Source organism: Saimiri boliviensis, chromosome 4 (genome assembly GCF_048565385.1).
Source record: "Saimiri boliviensis isolate mSaiBol1 chromosome 4, mSaiBol1.pri, whole genome shotgun sequence".
In the NCBI taxonomy this organism is placed as follows: Eukaryota; Metazoa; Chordata; class Mammalia; order Primates; family Cebidae; genus Saimiri; species Saimiri boliviensis.
In genome coordinates, this window is record NC_133452.1 from 22,651,493 (window position 1) to 22,674,252 (window position 22,760).

The window sequence follows — 22,760 nt, forward strand, 5'->3', positions numbered from 1 at the left end:
ACTTTATTGATTTCCGACAGCAATAAACTGCTTGGTATTTACTTAGCTTCACATCATTAAATTACATAGGCAGAAAAATATCATTATTAAATAGAATTACCTGAAAGACTGGTTTGAAATAGAAAATATTCATTCAAAAATATTTATTAGTTTTAAATGATTTAAATAACCTAATTTAACAATAGCTAGATACTGACTATATGAATCTGGTTTCAGAGTATTAAAAATTAAATAACATTTTAAAAACTCTACATTATTAACTGGAGCTATGTATGACAAAAAACTTTAGGGTAGATGAGATACCAAAACAACTGTAACATGAGGCAATCTGTGTTAAGTGCTACAAAAACTGTATAATCAAAGTGTTCAAAAGAATCAAGACAACTGTTAACATAAGGCATTCTGGGATAAGTGCCACAAAAATTGTATAACCAAAGTGTTCAAAAGAATCCAAAACAAAAGAAAACTATCAGGATTAACAGAAAATCAGGAAAAATAGTCTGAATGAGCCAAATATAAATTAATAACCTGTAATTATATCTATTAAGTTTCACTTATGTTTTAGGGTATTTTCTTGTCCTTTAAAAGTGTAAATGATTCTGATTCTTTTATTTGTTCTTCTTAATTAATAAGCATTAAGTGTATATGATACACAACCCTCAATGGCAATCTCAACTTGAAAGAATAAGTGTGATCCTGATATAGTACAGTTAATGAAAAATACAAAAATTCATGCATTTAAATACATAATTATTTACAAAAAAATTCTACCTTTCCTTCGTCCATTGGATTATCACTTATATGGACGACAGGTCCTGGGTGAGATTTAGATGACCTAAAAAAGAAAAAGTTAGTAAGATTTTGCCTTCAATTAAAAATTTTAATATGGCTACATATTTCCAAAAAAAGCAAGTGAACCGAAAATAAGTTATATTTATAAGGAAAGAAAGCATTTCAGCAAGTGATAAATGTATAGTTCTTAATATGGATCAAAATAGGGATCAGGGAAAAAGTGATGACATATAAATAAACAAAATTCACAATTAAGTATACTTTCTGCATAGGAAAGAACCTTTAATTTAGTCGAAGATTTGAGCATAGGAAATTTATTGTCAAGGCAGACTTCTCAAAGTTACTATTTTTGAATAACACAGCACCTATCTTATTTTACTAAATTCTAGCCTCCAATTTAGGCATCCCATTTAGTTGCAATAGAAATAGAAAAAAAATTCTATTAAAAAAGCGACAAAGTAACGCCACCTATATCTGCTCAGAGAAAAAGAAATTCTACAGGTAAGAATATGACTGAATTGGTGCTTATAGAGTAAAAATAAGCATACTCCTAATTCAAAAATTCCAAAGTTTGACAGATCACTTCTCTTCATGAGAGCCATCTGTAAAACTATAGACACCTGCACTAAGCCTACCCACTAGATGTCATGATTAATTCAAAGAGCAGACCATGAAAACCCTACCAAAGGACTGATATATGTTAATAACATTCTTGCTACAGGAAGAAAAACCAGGATTAATACACTACTACAGCTATACTAACACATGACTTAAGAGCTATGTCACGGAATTATCCTTTTCACAAAAAGATGTAAATACTGTGGTGTGCAACAATACAAGACTATTTGCTTAAAAACAAAAAGAAACATTAAAAAGGGTCTTGCCAATATCCTTAAACTTTGATTTTTATGTCCCCGCAATATATGAAAAAACTTATAAAAAGAGATAAGATACAAAAAATTTAAGACAGGGTGAAGAGTTAGCACTAAAGATCCTTAGGGCCCTATGGTTCAACCCAGTTTTTGTTATTAATATTAGGAAATGAAAACAATCATGAATTTATCAAAATTAAAATCAAACAAAATTAATTTGATAATATATTAACTTCAGCACACATTGTATTTGATGATTATTAAAACATATCAAATAGTAGTTTAAATCCAGTGTTCTCCAAATACTGGTGGCAACCCATTTTTTGGGTCATGACCATCATTGGAAAGAAAAATAATTAGAACATAAAAGAACAGAAAAAACTGAGTGGTTTTAATTAGTAGGAATGGCTGTTTCATTAAACTTGTGTTAGTTTACACACATGTAAATATATGCATGCTGTACATGTCTATACACATGTATATAAAGTATTTAAATGTACAAATTGCCACATCAATAGAATACTCACAAAAAAGCTAATAAATCTGTACTTAATATTAAGAACATCTGTCACATATTTAATTCCATACAGATTTATTGATTGGCTATAATATAATGGTATTATCATACATAGAACTGATGCTTTCAAATATGAAATACTTGTTCAAACTCACAGTTCAATGGCTTTATTCCACATAATGACGTAGCCTGAGAGTGTGAAGGACTCCACATTGACAATATGTATATTACCTCGTTCAGTGCCCACATAGAGCCACTTACTCTGGAAAGGCAGATGGCAAAATGTAACCCTGCAAGAGAAAAATATATTCAAAAAAGAAATTTGAAAAATGGTAAATTTTACTGATTACATTAGAGGGCTGATTATGATATATAATTCAGCAACAGCAAAACTGATATATAACCATCAGATTTATCTATTCATTGTGATTAATATTTAATTATGCTAATTCAGTTTTACATCAAACATAAGACCTCACAGTAAATAGACAGCATGGCATAATAGAAGATGAGTTTTGAAGCTAGAATGTGTTTCAAATCTGGCTGTCATCCACTAACTGTGTATCCCTGGGCATATCATAAATTTAACTTTAGACTGTATCTTTGATTTCAATATCCACATGACCCCAGAGTACTACACTGTGTTTCTCAGGAGTTACTAAGCTACTAAGCACACTAATCTATCTCAGTACCTGCGCTTACTACTCCTTCTAGCCAAAATGCACCTCCCTGATAGTTTTCTTCTTTTCAAGATTCAATTCAAATACCATTTGCATTCAAACTGATGAGATACTTTTCTATCGGGCCTGCCTTATATGATAGCAAAGGTCCATCTTTCTCACTAACTTGCGAGCCTCTTGAAGGACAGGGATCCCCTGTACTCAGACAATGTTTCTAAAATATATTTGAACTATTTCTTCCTACGCCCTGATGATATGGCAGGTCTTCATTAACAAATTATATTAATTTGGACGCATGTGCTAAAATGTATCATTCTGACAACTGCAGACAGTTATATATTGGCTCATTTAATTTCAAGGTAAAGATGAATATCATCTTGTCCTTTTTTTTTTTCTCTTGTCCTTTTTGTAGCACTTATTTTTAGTTTAAAAAAAAGGTATCTTGTGAATATCTATAATGCTTTTTTTTCTTACAGACCCCTCCCATTTTGTCTCTCAGAACAGACTTTACAATTTAAAGGAATAGCACTTAAAACAACACAAAATGATAATAATCACTGCCACACTGTTAACACTAACACTAGGCACTCAACAAAGCATACAGAATATTTTCTATTTCCATTAACACACAATTTCATTACAGAGAATTTTCAAGACGAAAACACTCATCAAATAAATATACATGCAACTCATTTTCATTCTTTCTTAGAGGTAATGTCCAAGATAATTACTTAAGTTTCATCTATTTGTAATTTCTGCTGAGTATTTTATATGGCAACGTTCACTTTCTAAAGAATTTATGTAAATTTAATAAAGTGTAGACTTGTCTATTGAATAAACAAAATCATTTGATAGTACTCTGCTACTTCACAAGGCTTTCTCAATATTAGCTACCATCCTAAGATTTTTTCCCCCTCAGTCAGCTATAAAATTAACTTACATTACTGAGATATTTTAAGCATCTTAATGTTTTCCAGAAGTGAGAATAAAATCCAAAGATACTCAAGTCTTTCATAAAAAATGGCATAATACTTGCATATAATCTACACAAATCTTCCCATACACTTTAATTCATCTCTAGATTACTCATAATGCCAATACAATGTAAATGCAATGCAAATATACTATGTTTTCTTATTTGTATTTTTGTCCCAAATATTTTCAAGCCGTAGTTGGTTGAATCCAACCTACAGATGCACAACCTACAGTTATGAAAGGCTGACTGTACAGAAATTCTCATTCAAACTGAGAGAAAGTGGAAGGTAAAAAGTTTATTCATCCATAACGGTACTGAAACTGAAATTAGTTTCGGCAATTCGTGTATTTTTCTTAGTTAGATTTCAAGGCCTGGGAATAATTCTCTGCAGGTCTAAGCTCTACTCTCTTTATCACTGTTCCTTTCTCATGCAAGTTAACACTTATTTGCAGCTGAGTTCTTTTATCAGCCTGCTTCTGACTACAGCCTCCTTTTATTTTGTCCCTTTCAGTCCAAGCTGGCAATGTTTCTATTGATAAAATTTTCTCAAGACACTTCCAGGTCTTAAATAAATTTTATTGGGTTTTACTCCATTAGACAAAAGTCACACCCACAAACCTTTTTTCAGATAACCCTTTCTATATCTTCGCTCCTGCTGAAATTCCTGTGGGATTATACTTTCAAACTTTCTAGATTCTCTGGTTTATTGAAAAGAGATCATTTCTCTTGAAAAGATCTGTGAGGTACACTCTTAATCTCTTAAAGAGCTCTTTGTGTGACTGAACTCTCTAACCTTTTGATCTTTAAGGGGTTTTTAGTAAAAATTATACAGCCACACTCTCACATTTTTCACTATGCCACACTTTTGGAAACAATCTCTCTTTTGCCAGCCGTATCACAGTAGGGATTTCCCAAATTGTCAAGTCCTGGTTCCTTTAATAATTCTTCACTCAATTTACCTCTCTCCTTTTGCACTTTACTATAAAGTAGCAAGAAAAAGAATCAGCTCGCACTCTCAATACTTTCCTTGGAAATCTCTTCAGCTAACTGTACAAGTTAATCACTAACTCATTATGTTAGGGACCATTCTGTTAAGCATTCTGTTCTCCCACTATACAACAAGGAACCACTTTCTCCAGCCTCTCCCTAGCAAGAGACTCAAGTACTGAGTCCTGCAAACGCTTGTTCTGGGCAATATATGCTTTTCTATCATGCTCCTCAAAATTCTTCCAGCCTGTAATCACTGTCAAGCTCCAAAGTGACTTTCATATTTTTAGATATTTGTTACAGTGGAACTGGAATGGTATTCCACTTCCAGGTACCAAAATAATACCAGTTATTAGTTTTTTACTGATTTGTAACAAAGTATCACAAATTTAATGACTTAAAAGAATACTCATTTATTATTTCTGTAGGTTAGAGGACCAGGCACTTAATAGGTTCTCTGCTCAGGGATTTACAAGGCTAAAATTCACATTTCAATCATGCTGCCTTCCTGCATCCCTTTCAGAATCTGCTCCCAAGCTCATTCGGGTTGCTAGTTGAATTCAGCATCTGTGGCTATAGGACTGAATATCTGTCTTTCTGCTGCCTCTCAGAGGCCACTGGTACACCTAGAGACTACTGGCCCCCTCCATTTTCAAGCCAGCAAGAAAGAGTCTCCTGTCCATTGGATCCTCTCATACTGTGAGCCTTTTGACAGGAAAAATCCAGTCTATTTTAAATGCTCACCTGATTGTTAGGCCTACTTAGGATCATCTTCATATCTGAAGGTCAACTAATTTGGGAACTGAAATATATCTGCAAAATGTCTTCACCAATTATAAGTGTTTAATTAATTAACAAAGAGTAGGTGTGTGTACATCAAGGGGTAGATACCTTGGAGCCCATCTTAGAATTCTGCCTACCATAGGTATATGTTTAGGAGTAAAATTGCTGGGTCATGGTGGATGTGAATACTGCCTAAGAAACTTTCTGAAATGACTGCAACACTTAAACTCACATCAGTAAGTTATGAGAAGCTCCAGTTGCATCATAATCATTTTGCCATTCTGATAAGCAGTTTCGTCTGCATTTTTCTGATGACTGATTTTTGTCTTCTTTAAAAAAAGACTCAATTATTTTATCATGTTTTCATATAAACCTCTAAAATGACATTCATTCATATTATAATACAAATTTGCACCTCTGCTTTAATGTAAGCTATTCATGCATTAATAAATAGCTCATCCTGTTCACTGGCAGAGCTAAGTACTCTTATATTCGCCTTTGGTTATATACTGCCTCCTTCCATGTAATCTTTTAATGTCTTTTTATGTAATCTTTTTATACCTTTAGCACACTGTAAGGTCCTTTTGGAACTAGAACAGTCTGTTTAAATATGTCTCTTCTTTTCCTTGTCAGAAGAAATTCCTCGTCAGGTAATTGTAAAAGAGGATTTCACTGAGTACCAGCCCCCTAAAAGTCTGTGTAAGTCTAATAAAGATTTTAAATTAACTAATTGCACATGTTAAACAAGGATAAAATTAATCACAATAGTAAAACAAATTAAAAGATGCAGAATTATAGAAGAAATTCTGACAAGGAAAAGGGGAGAGGTATTCAAAGAGACTCCTTATGGATAATTTTATTCTAGGAAGTGATCCAATACTTCCTAAACATCTTTCCTTTAGCAGTTTCAAGGTTATCAAATCATAACTGCCTTTCCGCTGAATATTAAGATAATTCTTTTTTTTAAATTTTGCTTGAAAACGTGATACTCCATACCTGAATTTCTAAGATGTCTCATCATTTCCATATCATCAACCAATTCTCTCTGTAGATCATAATTAGGTCCAGAATAGTAGATCCCCCATCTTCCCAACAGGACTGGACACCATTCATGCCTCTGATGTAGTCCTTAATTTCACCCCATCAAATCACTCTGATTTCTAATGCCTCATTAAGCTGCTTTCAAAGAAAAGTATTTTGATAATATCATGCAATTACCAGAGAAACTTAATTCTGGGTCTTTGTTTCACCATTGTGATTAATTTTTTCCTTGTTTAACATGTGTAATTAGTTAATTCAAAATCTTTGTTTAAGACCTATATAGATATTCTGGGGGCTGGTACTCAGCCAAACAGTCTTTTACAACTATCTAAGGTTATGCTCTATTTATGTGGTTACAGAGTAAACTGCAAGCTTTATAAATATGCAAAACACAATACTGTAATAAAATAATAAAATAAGAGTATAATGTGATAAATTAGTTTTGGTTCTATATAAATTTATTTATAAGACTGGGAAAATTTGATGCTAGGGTGGCAACTTATTGCACCAAATATTATAGGCACCAAATCTCCCCTTGCTGTGCTGGCATCTGAACAGATTAACTTCATTTGTCATACAGTTATTTTTTCCTTGAGAGGACTTTTAAACAGGAATGTTTCATTTACAGTTAGGTTATAGAAATCTTGATTATTAATGTGTTTCATATAATAATTTTCCTTCCCTTTCATTACTTTAGAATGAAAGTATACTTATTCACTAAACAATAGACGTATCTATCATTAAATATAGAAGTCATACAGAAACTGTAAATCAGAGTATTGGAATAAAGAAAAACCATATGACTTTAGAAATATATTACCTTTACTATCAAGACTCAGCTTTTCAGGTGTTTAACATACTTAGAGGGGAAAATAGTCTATAAAATTTCATTGAGGCAAATTTCTTAATCCCTGAGAATAAATAACTATTTATGTGAAAAGGTTTTACAAACAATAAAGCATTATATAAATCAAGAGGTACAAATACTGGACAATAATATTACGTCCTACATAGGAAAGTCCACATATAATTTAGTCTTCAATCTTAAAATGTTTCACGTATTGTTAGTTATAAACTTAGGCAAAAAACTTAACATGGTTGAGAATACTGGTCATACTAACTCATGGTGATAAAACAAAGACTAGAAGATGGTTGTAGCTGCTTATCAATCCATGACTTGCTCCTATTTAAACTTTTTTAAAGGAAAAAAAAAAAACAAAACAAGGTATAAGCTAAATTGAATATATTCTGATACTGCAACTTATCTATTTTACTTATTAAATTCTCAGTCTATCAAAGCAAGGAACCTCTCCTTTACATGTATAAACCCAATGGCACATAATAATGAGGCTCACCAGTATCAAGGAAGAGGAATAAAGGTGATACATGTTTCCTAGAGCTGACAAAACAAACTAACACAGCATGGGTGGCTGAAAACAAAAGAAATTTATTCTTTCACAGTTCTGGAGGCTGAGAGTCTGAAATTAAGGGGTCAGCAGGGTGCTGCCCTCTCTGAGGGTTATAGGGGAAAATCTGTTACATGCCTCTCCCCTAAGTTACTGCTATTGCCAGCTATCCTTTGCATTCCTTGGCTCATAGCTACGTCATTCAGTTTCTACCTCCATCATCACGTAGTATTTATTCTCTGAGTTACTGTGTATGTCTCTTCACCTCTTCTTATAGGGACACTAGTCAGATTAGTCTCCACCTTAACAATCTCAAACAAACTTGACTACATCTGCAAAGACCCTGTTTCTAACTAAGGTTACATTAATAGGAACCAGGGGTTAGAACTTCAAGATTATCTTTTTGGGGAAAATAATTCAATCTGATGGGTAAGTAAAGTCCATAACCCCAGCATTCTACTATGACATACTGCAGCTACCAATTCCTTTCAGGCCATGGAAGATTGAGATGCTATAGCTACTACTATTGTCAAAGTAGTACCTGTGATAAAAATTATATGGCAAATTCCTGAGTTGAGCCTGGCAATTGGCACAATAAGCTACATGCTAATTAAGGACGATATTTAAAATTGTATGGTTTTTCCCCAACTTTCAAAGTATATTTACTTTTTCTTTTGCTTGCTGATTTTTAAAAATTCTATCTTGTATCCTGGGTGGTTTTACCCTACTTTTTTTTTTATAGCTGAATTGTGTGCTGCCCTCCTCAATTATATGGTGAAGTCCTAACCCCCAGTACGGAAGAATGTGACAGTATTTGAAGACAGTGCATATAAAGAGATAATTAAGATAAAATAAAGTCCTATGGTAGTCCCCAGTTCAATACAATTGGTATCTTTATCAAAGGAGATTAGGATACAATACACACACTGAGACCACATGAAGAGGCAGGGAGAAGAAAGCCATCTATCTACAAGATGAGAGGCCCTCAGAAGAAATCAACCTGCCTGGATCTCAGACTTCTAGACTCCTGAATTGTGAGGAAATAAATTTCTGTTGTTTAAACAACCCAATCTGTGAAATTAGTAGGCTGCTAACCAAGAAGAACATTTGTAAGTTTGTATTATCTCTAAAATCAAAATTACTCTATGAAAATTGAAATACCTACTTGTTAAACAAAAGTCATTCTACTGAACGTCTGAGAAGCTAAACTTGTTTTAGCTTTGACTAATATCCTAATGACAAGGCCAAAGTCTGTGTTGTTTACCAATACAGGCTCAGCAGCCAGCACCAAGCTGTATATAATAGTTGCTGTATAATAGTTGTTGTACAATTATGTACAGATCAAATAAGGAGAAGTGGGTGGGTAAGGCTGCTTTAAGATGCAAGAGAAATGAAATAGTAAAGATTACCTGAATCTTAGAAAAAATCTTTCTGCAAATCAGAAAACTAACACACAAAGCAGTAATTTGCTCAAGTTCACAGAGTGAAACCAAGACTTGAGACTCCAATTCCTACATTTTTTCTTAAACATCATAAAAGTGAAATCACATCAAGATACATCCATATCATAGGGTTGTATAACAACGTGAATGTCCTTAACATTGCTGAACTGTATACAGTAAGCGCTCTGCATCCATGGGTTCTGCATCATGGATTCTACCAACTGCAGACTGAAAACATCTGGAGAAAAAAAAAAAAAAACCATGGATGGTGTGTCCATACTAACTATGTGCAGATTTATTCTTGTCATTATTCCCTAACAATACAGTGTAACAACTATTTACAAAGCATTTAAACCGTATACAAGTATTATAAATAATCTACAATTATTTAAAACATAGAGGAGGATGTGCCTAGGTTACTACATTTCATATGAAAGACTTGAACATCCATGGGATTTGGTATTCACAGGAGGGGAGGGTCCCAGAACCAATCCCTCACTGATACCAAAGGATGATTTTACTCAAAAATGTTTAAGGTGGTAAGTTTACATGTATTTTACCACAATTAAAAAAAAATAGGAAAAAAGTCCACATTATGAAAAAGTGCAATTTAAATCATTACATACAATTTATATTATATAATTTTCTACTAAAATGATAAAGTCTAACTACTTATAATAAAAATAAGACAATGGTAAACACTTAACAATTGTTCACCAAATCTAGTAAAACAGGTTTTATGAACTTTTCATATTTTTCCTACTTCTGCTAATTTCCTAAATAAAAATACACAGACCTCACATATACGAATATTAGATATTCACTTTAAATAGCATAAAAGTGAAACATATAATAACTGACCTGTTTAGTTACCTCAAATAAATTTACAATGAGGAGAAACTAATCAGGCTATTGTTCCTATATTTGAATGTTGACAATAAAAATACAGTGTGGCAGTCATTACAACTATTTACAAATATTCCAGTTTCCTTTTTCCCCTAGCTACTATACTACTGAAATTAGGGATGGCCATGTGACCTGCTCTGGCTCTTGAAATGAGAGTGGAAGAGACCTGTATGACTTCCAGGGAGAAGCGTTAAGAGCTAATATGTGTGTCACTGTTGTCTTCTACCTCTTCCACAGCGACTGGAAATATTTTAAAAACTGGCTATTCCTTATCCAGGATTCTGAGGTAAAGATGACAATGAGAAGAAACCATGTTCCCAGTATACCCACAAAGACACTGTGTAAACAAAAATAAATCACTGCTGTATTATTTCATTGAAACTGAAAGTTTTTGTTACCACAGCATAGCTCAGACTATCCCGACCAACACAAAATATAACACTGAACATAAAGCAGTTGCATAAAGAAAATAAGACCGGATTCCTACAGATGAAGAATGGGCAGGGAATGTGAGCATTCACCTGTCTGGCGAAGCGACTCTGACAGGCTTCTACCATGGTACACACTGCAGGGCATTCTGAAAAGAGGTAAATGCCACAGAGCTCAAGATGAGGGGCAGCAGAAGTATTGGGGCTGGGAGCAGATTTCTAGAGCTCCAGGACAGCCTCCATTACACTCTCTCCTCCCCACCTGTGGGTAGGTGCTAAGGAAAACTGGGCTCCTCCCAAATGCCACCTCTAACCTTTCAGCTATTTGAGGAAATCCTCAGTCTTGAAAGAATACAGTAAGGTTCATCCATGAGGCACTGGGGACCATTCCTTGGCACTTTAAGTTCAACAGCTGCCATACAAGTTTGTAGCCATCCTAGAATATTTCATCCAGAGGAGTTATACAAGACCAGATATTCTAACTGCAATTCCTTGTTTACCCTAATGAAGGCCAAAGAGGAGCTGAACTTTGAACAGGACCAACGGTAAATCATATTTCATGAATCAAAACTGGAAAATCCACCAGTTCATTTCATTTGTAACTTTTAGGACCACTCCATACTAACTGTGCAGGCTGTGCCCTGCATAACAGCACCCAACCAAGGCAGGGAGGAGCAGACAATGTAAAACTCCATCCACTGAGAAATGCAACCTTTCCCCACTTCACACAAAGATACCTTCTGTTTGCCAAGACATATGCCTACAGACATCTTACAATAGCTTACAGTTCCCACCCCTGTTTACCAGAATTTCTTGGAGACCATCCTTAGAGGTACTCTAGAGAAGATGCACTCCATGCCTGACCGTTAGCTCCTGACTCTGGGACTCCTTGAGGCTTGATCTGTTCTCCACGAAGACTTACCGCAATACCCTGTAGAGTGACCTGAACCACATACTACTGCATTCCTGTGCCCAGTGAGGAATATGGACATGCTACTGGCAAATGTGGTATCAGAGGTATTCTTCTGCTAAAGTTCCAGCTCTTGGCAGAATCTCTCCAGTGAGCAGAGACTTAAGAAAATTTCCAAAACACTATACTGACTAACATCATTTTGATGTAGAAGAGTCCAGAATTTCTTTTTTTTTTTTAATTGCATTTTAGGTTTTGGGGTACATTTGAAGAACATGCAAGATAGTTGCATAGGTACACACGTGGCAGTTGCTGCCTTCCTCCCCTTCACCTATATCCGGCATTTCTCCCCATGCTATCCTTCCCCTATTTCCCCCCAGCAGACCCCAGTGTGTAGTACTCCCCTCCCTGTGTCCATGTGTTCTCATTGTTCAACACTCGCCTATGAGTGAGAACATGCGGTGTTTGATTTTCTGGTCTTGGTCAGTTTGCTGAGAATGATGGTTTCCAGGTTCATCCATGTCCCTATAAAGGACACGAACTCATCGTTTTTGATGGCTGCATAATATTCCATGGTGTATATGTGCCACATTTTCCCTGTCTAGTCTATCATCGATGGGTATTTGGGTTGGTTCCAGGTCTTTGCTATTGTAAATAGTGCTGCAGTGAACATTCGTGTGCATGTGTCCTTAGAGTAGAATGATTTATAATGCTTTGGATATATACCCAGTAATGGGATTGCTGGGTCAAATGGAATTTCTATTTCTAGGTCCTTGAGGAATCGCCACACTCCACAAAGGCTGAACTAATCTACACTCCCACCAACAGTGTGAAAGTGTTCCTATTTCTCCACATCCTCTCCAGCATCTGCTGTCTCTAGATTTTTTAATGATCGCCATTCAAACTGGTGTGAGATGGTATCTCAATGTGGTTTTGATTTGCATTTATCTAATGACCAGTGATGATGAGCATTTTTTCATATGTTTGTTGGCCTCATGTATGTCTTCTTTTGTAAAGTGTCTGTTCATAGCCTTCACCTATTTCTGAATGGGCTTGTTTGTTTTTTGCTTATATATCTGTTTTAGTTCTTTGTAAATTCTGGATATCAGCCCTTTGTCAGATGGGTAGACTGCAAAAATTTTTTCCCATTCTGTTGGTTTCTGATTCACTCTAATGACTATTTCTTTTGCTGTGCAGAATCTGTGGAGTTTGATTAGGTCCCATTTGTCTATTTTGGCTTTTGTTGCCAATGCTTTTGGTGTTTTGGTCATGAAGTCCTTGCCTACACCTATGTCCTGGATGGTTTTGCCTAGATTTTCTTCCAGGGTTTTTATGGTGTTAGGTCTTATGTTTAAGTCTTTAATCCATCTGGAGTTAATTTTAGTGTAAAGTGTCAGGAAGGAATCCAGGTTCTGCTTTCTGCACATGGCTAGCCAGAGTTTCTCAGATTTGACGCTACTGATATTGTGAACCACAGTAATTATTTACTGTGAGGAATCAGGGTCTAAGTCAAGCAAGACAAGTCATGGTAACTCTGAATGCTAACATATGGCCAGCCATGATAGCTCAAGCCTATAATCCCAGTACATTGGGAGGAAGGCAGGAAGATCATGTGAGCCCAGGGTTTCAAGATCATTCTGGGTGACAAAGTGAGATACCATCTCTACAAAAAATTAAAAATTAGCCAAATGTCAAGGCGTGCAACTGTAGTCCCAACCACTTAGAAGGCTGAGGTAAGAAAATTGCTTAAGCCCAGGAGGAGATGGAGATTGCAGTGAACTACGATCACACCACTACACTCCATCCTCGATGTCAGAGGGAAATCCATCTCTTACCAAAAAAAAAATATATATATATATATATATATGAATATATATATGCATTCATACATATATATGAATATATATATGCATTCATATATATATGAATATATATATGCATTCATATATATATATATATATATATATATATATATATAAATGCTTATACACATTCAGGGCTCACCTTAACAGACTGGCTGATCTATGGGAATGTAAGATTTTTAAAGAAGAAGGTTTAAGACAGAAAATGAACAGACTGTAGCAGTATCTATCAAGTTAGAAGGGAGGGTAATACAGTGGAAAGAGCTCTCAATTACAAATTGGAAATCAAAGATTTCGGATTTCATTCTAAAGCCACTGATTTGCTTAGACAAATTGTTTAATCTTTTTCTTCAGATTCCCAGTTGAAAACAGAAATGATAACTATCCTACCTGTCTTCTGCATATATAAATAATATATAATGGAAAACATGAAATGTTAAATAATAAAACAAATTACAATAAAATATCTTTAAATATATAGGCTAATTTTAGAGTACTATTAATACTCCCGTTTAAAACTATATATAGGGGTGGGTGTGGGGTATGGGTATGGGTATGTGTATACATCTGCAAAGAGTGTGAATTATTCATTTTCTTTAAAAACCATATATAGAGTCCACTTCCAGTAATGACCAAAAAAGCTCCTATCAGATCACCTGTCCCTCAGATAATCACTATAAACTCTTGACAAAATAGCAGAAATAACAACCTAATGAGAGTAGAGAATAACCAAAAGTTAGCCAATTCTGGCACAGAGTCATCTCTTAGAAAAGAAAATGGCATTAAGTATGGTTTCCGGGCTTCCAAAAAAAAGGACAGGTGATAGTGTGTACCATGATGGGAGCAAAATTTCCAACAGAAAAGCCACTGAGCCAAAGGTCACTGACTGGGACAACCACAGCCACTGGAAAATGAGGTGGAGAGAATAAAGACAAGAACCAGAAAGGAGAGCTCCAAGTTCTGCGTATAAATCCCATAAACACCTGTGGCTGAAGCGCGCATACTCAGGGCAGATTCCAACTCACCCAGCTAGAAATAAAAACACCAGACTGAAATTTGAACTGCTTCCTGAGACAATTACAGTTTGAGTAAAATGTAGTTAATTTCCAGCTTTTAAAAAAAAAAGCAAAAAAAGCCAAAATCACACACACACACACACACACACACACAACCTACAACCAACAGTGCTCTTCAAAAGAATATAACAGAATCCAAGGTGTCTATAACATAAAATACACAACGTGTAGGTTACAATCCAACATTACTCAAAATACACAGAATAGGGGACTGTGACCCATTCTCAAGAGAAGAGACAGTCAACAGAGACTGAATTAGAGATGACCCAGCTGTTAGAACTGTTAGCACATGAGACTTCTGAAGTAGCTATTGTAACTGTGCTCAATAACGCAAAAAAAAAAAAAAAAAAAAAAATTTCTAATAAATGAAATCAGAATAACAAAAAACTTCTGGAACTAAAGAACACAGTATGTGAAATAAAAAATTTAACTGGATGGGCTTAACAGAAGAATGAAGATGACAGAGAAGGGAGCAAGCAAATCTAAAGAAATATCAATAATTATCCAACCTGAAAAACAAGAAAAACATGAAAGAAAATAAACAGTCTCAAGAACCAACAGAAAACACTGTAAGGTTTAACATCTGTAACTAATACTCTAGAAAGAGAAGAGGGAATGGAGCATAACAAGTATCTGAAAAATATATCAGCTGAAAATGTCCTAAATTTTATGAAGATTTACAGATTTAAGGAGCTCAGGTCAGGGACAGTGGCTCATGCCTGTGATCTCACCACTTTGGGAGGCCAAGGCAGGATCATTTGAGCTCAGGAGTTCCAGACCAGCTTGACCTACATAGTGAAATCCCATCTCTACTAAAATACAAAACTAGTAGGGCTTGGTGATGGGTGCCTATAATCCTCACTATTCAGGAAGCTGAGGCAGGAGAATCACTTGAACCCAGGAGGCAGAGGTTGCAATGAGCCAAGATCATACCACTGCATTCAGCCTAGGTGACACAGCAAGACTCCCTCTCAAAGAAAAAAAAAAGCTCAGCAAACCTCAAGCAGTATAAACCAAAAATACAAAAATTAGCTGGGCGTGGTAGTGCATGCTGGTAATCCCAGCTGCACAGGAAGCTGAGGCAGGAGAATCACTTGAATGTGGGAGGGGGAGGGGAGGGAAGGGAAGGGAGAAAATAATGGCTACACATATCACTGTCAAAGTGCTTAAAACCAAAGATAAAGTGATAATTTTGAAAGCAGACAAAGAAATAGGATGCATTTCATACAGGGGAGTAAAAATTTAAATAACCACTGATTTCTCATAGAAAGAAAAAGGAGGGCAGAAAATTGTGAAATAACAGCTTCAAAGTGTTGAAGGAAAACCACTGGTAGGTCATAAAATTCATAATTAGAAAGTCCACTACAAATTCTTCAAATTAATTACAAACTGTCATTTCATATAATTTCAAACTCATCAAATACCATATTTCACTGAATCTAATATGATACTGACTCTAGGGCATGCCATTATTTTTATTTAGTATTAATAAAATTCACAAAATATTTCCAATTAATTATATATAAGACACCATTCATTAATAAAAATGTTGTAATTTCAGAAATGTAAAAACATTAAAAATACAAAATAAGTTAAGTCGATAGTCCTTTTAAAAAGCCAAATCAAAATCCCAGCAAGCTATTTTGTGGATATTGACAAACTGATTCTAAAGCTTATATGAAAAGGCATAAAACTCACAACAGCCAATGTAATACTGAACAAGAAGACCAAAGTCAGAGGGCTGACACTACCCATCCCTCCCTATCTGTGGGGAATTAGTTAACAGAACCCCCTCAGATACCAACATCCAATAATGCTCAAGTCCCTTATATAGAATTGCATAGTATTTGCATATAACCTATGCACATTAAATAATCTCTTAATTACTTCTAACACTTAATACAATTTAAATGCTAAGCACATCATTGTTATCTTGTATTGTTTATTTTTATTATCTTTTTATTTTTCTCCCAAATATTCTCAGTCTGCTGATGGCTGAAACCAGATGTGGATCCCATAGATATGAAAAGTTGACTGTATTAGGAAAATAACAGCCAAATAGATTAGTTGATCTATCTTGAACAGAACCAGAGAACCAGAAATAGATACACTTAAATACAGTGAACTTCTCTGTGATAAAGGAGCCAATCCATTCCAATGGGAAACAGACAATCTTTTCAACAAATGGTGCGGGAACAACTGGACAATCATAGAAAAAATGAAAAAACTCTAGACACAGAACTTACATATTTCAAAAAATTTAACTCAACATGGATCATAGATCTAAATGTAAAATGCAAAACTCTAAAACTTCTACAACATAACACAGGCGGAAATCTAGGTAGTGATCTTGAGTTTAGCAATGAATTTTTCAGAATAAAAACAGCAAAAGTGTGATCTCTGAGAGAAAAATTAAGCTAAACTTTATTAAATATGAAATATCTGCTCTGCAAAGACACTGTGCAGAGAATAAAACTAGAAGTCACATACTAGGAGAAAATATTTGTACAAGACATATCTGATAAAGGTACTCAAAACATACAAAGAATTCTTAAATTATCAATCAGAAACAAAGTGCCGAATTTAAAGACGGGCAGAAAAATCTGGACAATTCACCAAAGCAACATATAAAACAAAAGAGCATATGAAAAGATAACCTGCATCATGTGTCACTAGGGAACTGCACATTAAAGTAACAATGAGGTAACACTACACACGTATTAAAACGGCTGAAGCCTATAAACTGGCAATAACAAATGTTAGTAAGGATAAGGAGCGAAAGGATCTCTTATTCAACGCTAGCAGGAATGCAAAACAGCATAGCCATTAAGGAAGACAGCTTGGCAGTTTTTCACAAAGCCAAAGATAGTCTAGCATATGATCCAGCAATAGCACGCCCAGGTATCCAACTGTGCTGAAAATGCACATCCACAAAAAAAAAACTGCATATGAATATTTAACAGCTTTATTCATAATGGCCAAAAAAAACAAAAACCAAGATATCCTTCAATAGGTGAATGGAAAAACAAACTGGTACATCTGCAAAAGAAATTTACTGATAAAAAGATATGAATTAGCAAGCCACAAGACTAGGAACATTAAATGCATATTGCTTAGTAAAAGAAGACAGTCTGAAAAAGCTACATGCTGTATGATTCCAACTACATACAGTCACGTGTCATTTACAGATAGCTATGTTCTAAGAAACGCATCAGCAGGTGAGTTCAACACTGCATGATCATGGAGTATATTTATACAAACCTAGATGGTACAGCCTATTGCTCCTAAGCTACAAACCTGTAAAGCATGGTACTATGTATTATATATTGAATACTGCAGACAACAGTAACACAAAGATGAGTATTTGTGTATCTAAACATAAAAAGGTAGAGTAAAAATATAGTATAAAAGATAAAAAATAGTACACCTATAGAGGGTAGTTATCACGAATGGAGCTCACAGGAACAGAAATTGCTCTGGGTGAGTCCATGAGTGGTAAGTCACTGTGAAGGCCTAGAATATTACTGTACCTACCATACTGTAGACTTTATAAATATCGGACAGTTAGGCCAGACTAAATTTATTTTTTAAAATTTCTTTCTTCAATAATAAATTAACCTTAGCTTACTGTAGACTTTTTTTACTTTACCATAAAGATTTTAAATGTTTTAACTTTTTGACTCTTTTGTAATAATACTTCAAACACAAACATACTATACAACTATACAAAAAATATTTTTTCTTTATAGCTTTAATCTATAAGTTTTTTTCTATTTTTAATCTTTTTTTTTTTTTACTTTTACTTTTTAAACTTTTTTTAAAAAAAAAAAACTAAGACATAAACACACACATTAGCCTAGGCCTACCTAGGATCAGGATCATCAATATCACTGTCTTCCACGTCTGTATCTTGTCTCACTGGAAGGTCTTCAGGGGCATTAACACACACGAAGCTATCATCTCCTATGATAACAACGCCTTCTTCTAGAATGTTTCCTGAAGGACCTGCCTGAAACTGCTTTCCTTAAATATGTAGAAGGAATAAACTAACTCTAAAATAATAATAAAAGGTATATCCTAATAAATACATAGCCAGTAACATAGTCACATTACCAAATATGTACTGTACACAATTATATGTGCTATACTTTTAGACAATTGGTAGCACAATAGGTTAGTTTACCCTAGTATTACTACAAACATGTGAATAATGCATTGCACTAAGATGCTAAGATGTTATGACAGATACAGCATCACTAAGCTATAGTAGTATTTCAGCTCCATTGTAATCTTCTGGGACCAACATCATATATGCAATTGTCACTGAATTATGCAGCACATGGCTATATATGACATTCTGGAAAAAGGAAAACTACAGAAACAGGAAACAGGTCAGTGGTTGTCAGGGGCTGAGGATTAGAGAAAGAGTATGGATAAATAGGTGACACACATTGATTTTTAGGTCAGTGAAACTATTCCATGTGCTACTATAATGGCAGACACATGACATTATGCATTTGTCAAAACACACAGAATTGTTCAACACAAATAGTAAACCTTAACATGTTATGAACATTAGTTAATAACAATGTATCAGTATTGTTTCACTAACTGTAACAAACTTACCACACTAATGCATGTTAATATCAGAGAAAACCATGGAGAAGGGGTTGAGTTGGAGGAATGAGGGTGGTATTATGAACTATGTGGAAATTCTCTGCAGCATCTGCTCAATTATTCTATAAATTTAAAATTGTTCTAAAAACAAATTAATTTAAAAATTGGGCATTTTAACATCAAAGAAATGTGATATAGTTCCATGCTTTGGGCATCATATTACAGTTAGAGTTAGAAATAGAGGCAGAACTAAACTATAACTACAAACCTCAAGATATCCCATTTTTGAAAATCAAATACGTACTAAGCACATCCTATGTCAAAAATATCACCAGTTACCTCGTCATGACTGAGCTGCAATTATACCTCTTTTTCCTTAGATCTCCCAACTCTCTGGTCTCTATGCCGTTTTCTACCCTTTGCCTTATTCCAAGTATTGTTTCTCCCAAACAATGTTTCTCACTAATTTCATGAAATGTCATGATAATCAAATACAACAGTCTAAGGCAAAACCTTACAGTTCACAGGTTTCCTTCCTCTACTGTAAAAGTTCTCACATTCTCTTCTTTATTGTCAAGAGGTTTTAGTCATAATTTTAGACATTAAAAACTAAAACTTAACTGGAAAAAAAGTAGCTACTTAAGAAAACAAACCAACTTTTCCTTAGAAATTAAAAAAAAAAAAATCAAGTATTTTCCTTTTGGTATTCCTTTAAGATTCAAAATTTTAAAACTTTCCTCAAAATAAGAAAAACAGGATTGTGCTTTTAATGTTAATTACATATACATGATATACATACATAAATACAACCACACATGTATATAAAACAAACAATATACATCTCTCAAATTATTGAGGGAAGGGACTACATCCTTACTCATATTTCATGCCAAAATAAGTACCATATAAATCCAAAGATTAAGTATAAAAAATAAAACATTAAGAGTATTACAAAAGCCAGGTGTGATGGCTCACACCTATAATCCCGACTATTTGGGAGGCTGGGGCTGGTGGATCACTTGAGGCCAGGAGTTCGAGACCAGCCTGGCTAACATGGCAAAACCCCATCTTTACTAAAAATGCAAAAATTAGCCAGGTGTAGTGGTGCATGCCTGTAGTCCCAGCTACTTGGGAGGCTGAGGCACAAGAATCACTTGAAACTCAGAGGCACAGGTTGCAGTGTGCCCAGATTGCACCACTGGATTCCAGTTTGGGCAGCACAGGGAAACTAGTTCTCAAAAAAAAAAAAAAAAAAAAAAAAAAAGTACTCACAAGGACATATGGGGGATGATGGTTAATAAAACTGGGGTGAAAAAGTGTTTCCAATGAAAGACCCAAATTCACAAGTCATATTAGAAGAGATTTCTATGACCAAGCCAATCTACTTCTACAAATTTATCTTACGGATATACTTGCATATGTAGACAAAGACATGTATGTAACATAACATCATAACAGAGTAAAATGAACAGCAGACTGAAAATGATTACTTGTCCACTGATAAGGACTGGCTGAATAAATTATGGCATGTATATAGAATAGAATATTATACAGTTATGAAAATAATTCAGGAAGATTTAAATGTGTTAATATGACAATCTGTGGGATATATGTTGTTAAGCAAAAACAAGTTACAGGAAGAATAAGTAATAGCTTCCCTTTCATGTTAAAAAAAAAAAAAAAAGCAGGGGAGCTATGCAGAGATTCTTTTTCTTTTATACACATACTTTAAATACTTCTAGAAGGACACAAAGGAAATTTATGTGGTTGCCTGTGGAAAGAAAGATGGATCTAAAAAAAGGAATCTTGCTTTTACTGTATATCCTTTGAAGTTTTTGAATTGGCTTTTAGACTGTACATAAAAACCATTACAAACAAAAAATCAAAGACTAAAATTCAAAGCAAATATAATAATAGTAAATATCCTATACATAGGATAACTGAGAATTCTTACCTTTCTCTGCAAAATTTAAGTGAATGTAGTATGGCAGGCCTCTTTTGACGTAAATTCCATAAGTGTAAGGTGTCATCAGCCAAGGCACTCACAAGAGCTCCCTTAAAAATCAAGTATAACGTATTTCATATACAATATACAAACATTGTCTACTCAATAGTTGCCAGAAATATCTCCTTCCCAAATTTCAAAACTTTCTGCCAATAGATATAGATCTAAGAAACACTTGCCTCACTTAGATTCAAAACAGCAGATGTAAAAAGTGTATGTGTATTAATGTATGTAAACATGTTAGCTTCTTCAATAATTTAAAGTATAATTTGGTATCTCATAAGCCAAAAGTATACTAGGATCTAGTGGAATAGTATGGTTAAGATCTAGTTATTTAAAATTAGACGTCAGACTGTAAATTACTTGGTAACTATTATACATACTTCCTTGATTAACAGAACAGAATATGGTATGAATAACCCCCTCATTTCATTTGGCTTAAGACCAATCCTTATGAAAGCACTATACCTAGATCACAACTCTACTACTAGAATGGTATGGAAAATAAAGATAGCATTTGGCACACTGTAACTTTCATGTCTGAAGGTTTCAAAATCTGACTAATTTAGAATGTTAAAATGTCTGATACCACTAATTATTATTATTTACAGGGAAGAAAAGGCCTGGCAGTATTTGAGAATCATTTAAGTGGCTCATTCTCACCCAAAACCAAACAAATTGGAATATCCAGAGTGCAACAGTTTAGATGTGGTTTGCAATACCAAAACTCACCATGTTGAAATTTAATTACCAATGAAGTGGTGTTGAAAGGTGGTAAATGATCCCTCACTTGGTTCATAAGGGATCTGCCTCCATGAAGGGTTTAATGCAGTCTCCAGGGAGGGAGGGAGTTTTCTCCCTCACAGGACTGGATTAATTCTAATGCCAGTGGTTGTTATAAAGTGAGGCTGACCTCTTTGCTCTCTTGGCTTGCACCAGCTTAGCTTCCCTTTCTGCTTCTCTACCATGTGATGATGCAGCATGAGGCCCTCACCAGAAGTCAGCCAGTTGCAGTTGCTCAATCTTGGACTTGCCAGCCTCCAGAATCAAAAGTTAAATAAACTTTCTTTATAAATTACCCAGACTCAGGTATTCAGTTGTAGCAAGAGAAAATGGCCTAAGATACAGGGCAAAGACCTATGCAAGCATATTTTGAAAAACCTCCAGAGATGACTGTGATATAAAATTATGAATGTGATGTCATGATTGTAAATAAAATTACGACTCTCTAGACTAATCTATTAGGGTGTCTAAATATTTTTCCTCAAAGGAGCTAGAAATCTATCATCAACACTGAGAAAAGATTAAGACAAGAGATGTAACACGCAGAATTTACATTAAGTTCAAAAACAATTAGCAAGACCAATCTTTTAGGTTATTGTAAGAAATCTTAAAGTCTCACCCTTTCAAAATAAGAGTTTCTCATCTACTCAGAATAATTAAAACAGCTGTCAGGACAA

The 22,760-nt window shown here is 34.6% G+C and overlaps 1 protein-coding gene across 4 annotated transcripts in view; it reads right to left on the reverse strand.

The window, feature by feature from the left end:
- The window catches only part of STXBP5 (syntaxin binding protein 5), a 170,724-nt gene that overhangs the window by 114,874 nt on the left and 33,090 nt on the right, over nt 1–22,760 (reverse strand). For all 4 annotated transcript variants that reach the window (XM_039467624.2, XM_074397306.1, XM_039467625.2 and 1 more), the window contains exons 4-6: nt 21,250–21,350; nt 2,337–2,471; nt 772–835 (exon numbers count right to left, since the gene is read on the reverse strand). In XM_039467624.2, the coding sequence (XP_039323558.1) occupies nt 772–835; nt 2,337–2,471; nt 21,250–21,350 (300 nt within the window). The remainder of the gene's footprint in view (nt 1–771; nt 836–2,336; nt 2,472–21,249; nt 21,351–22,760) is intronic.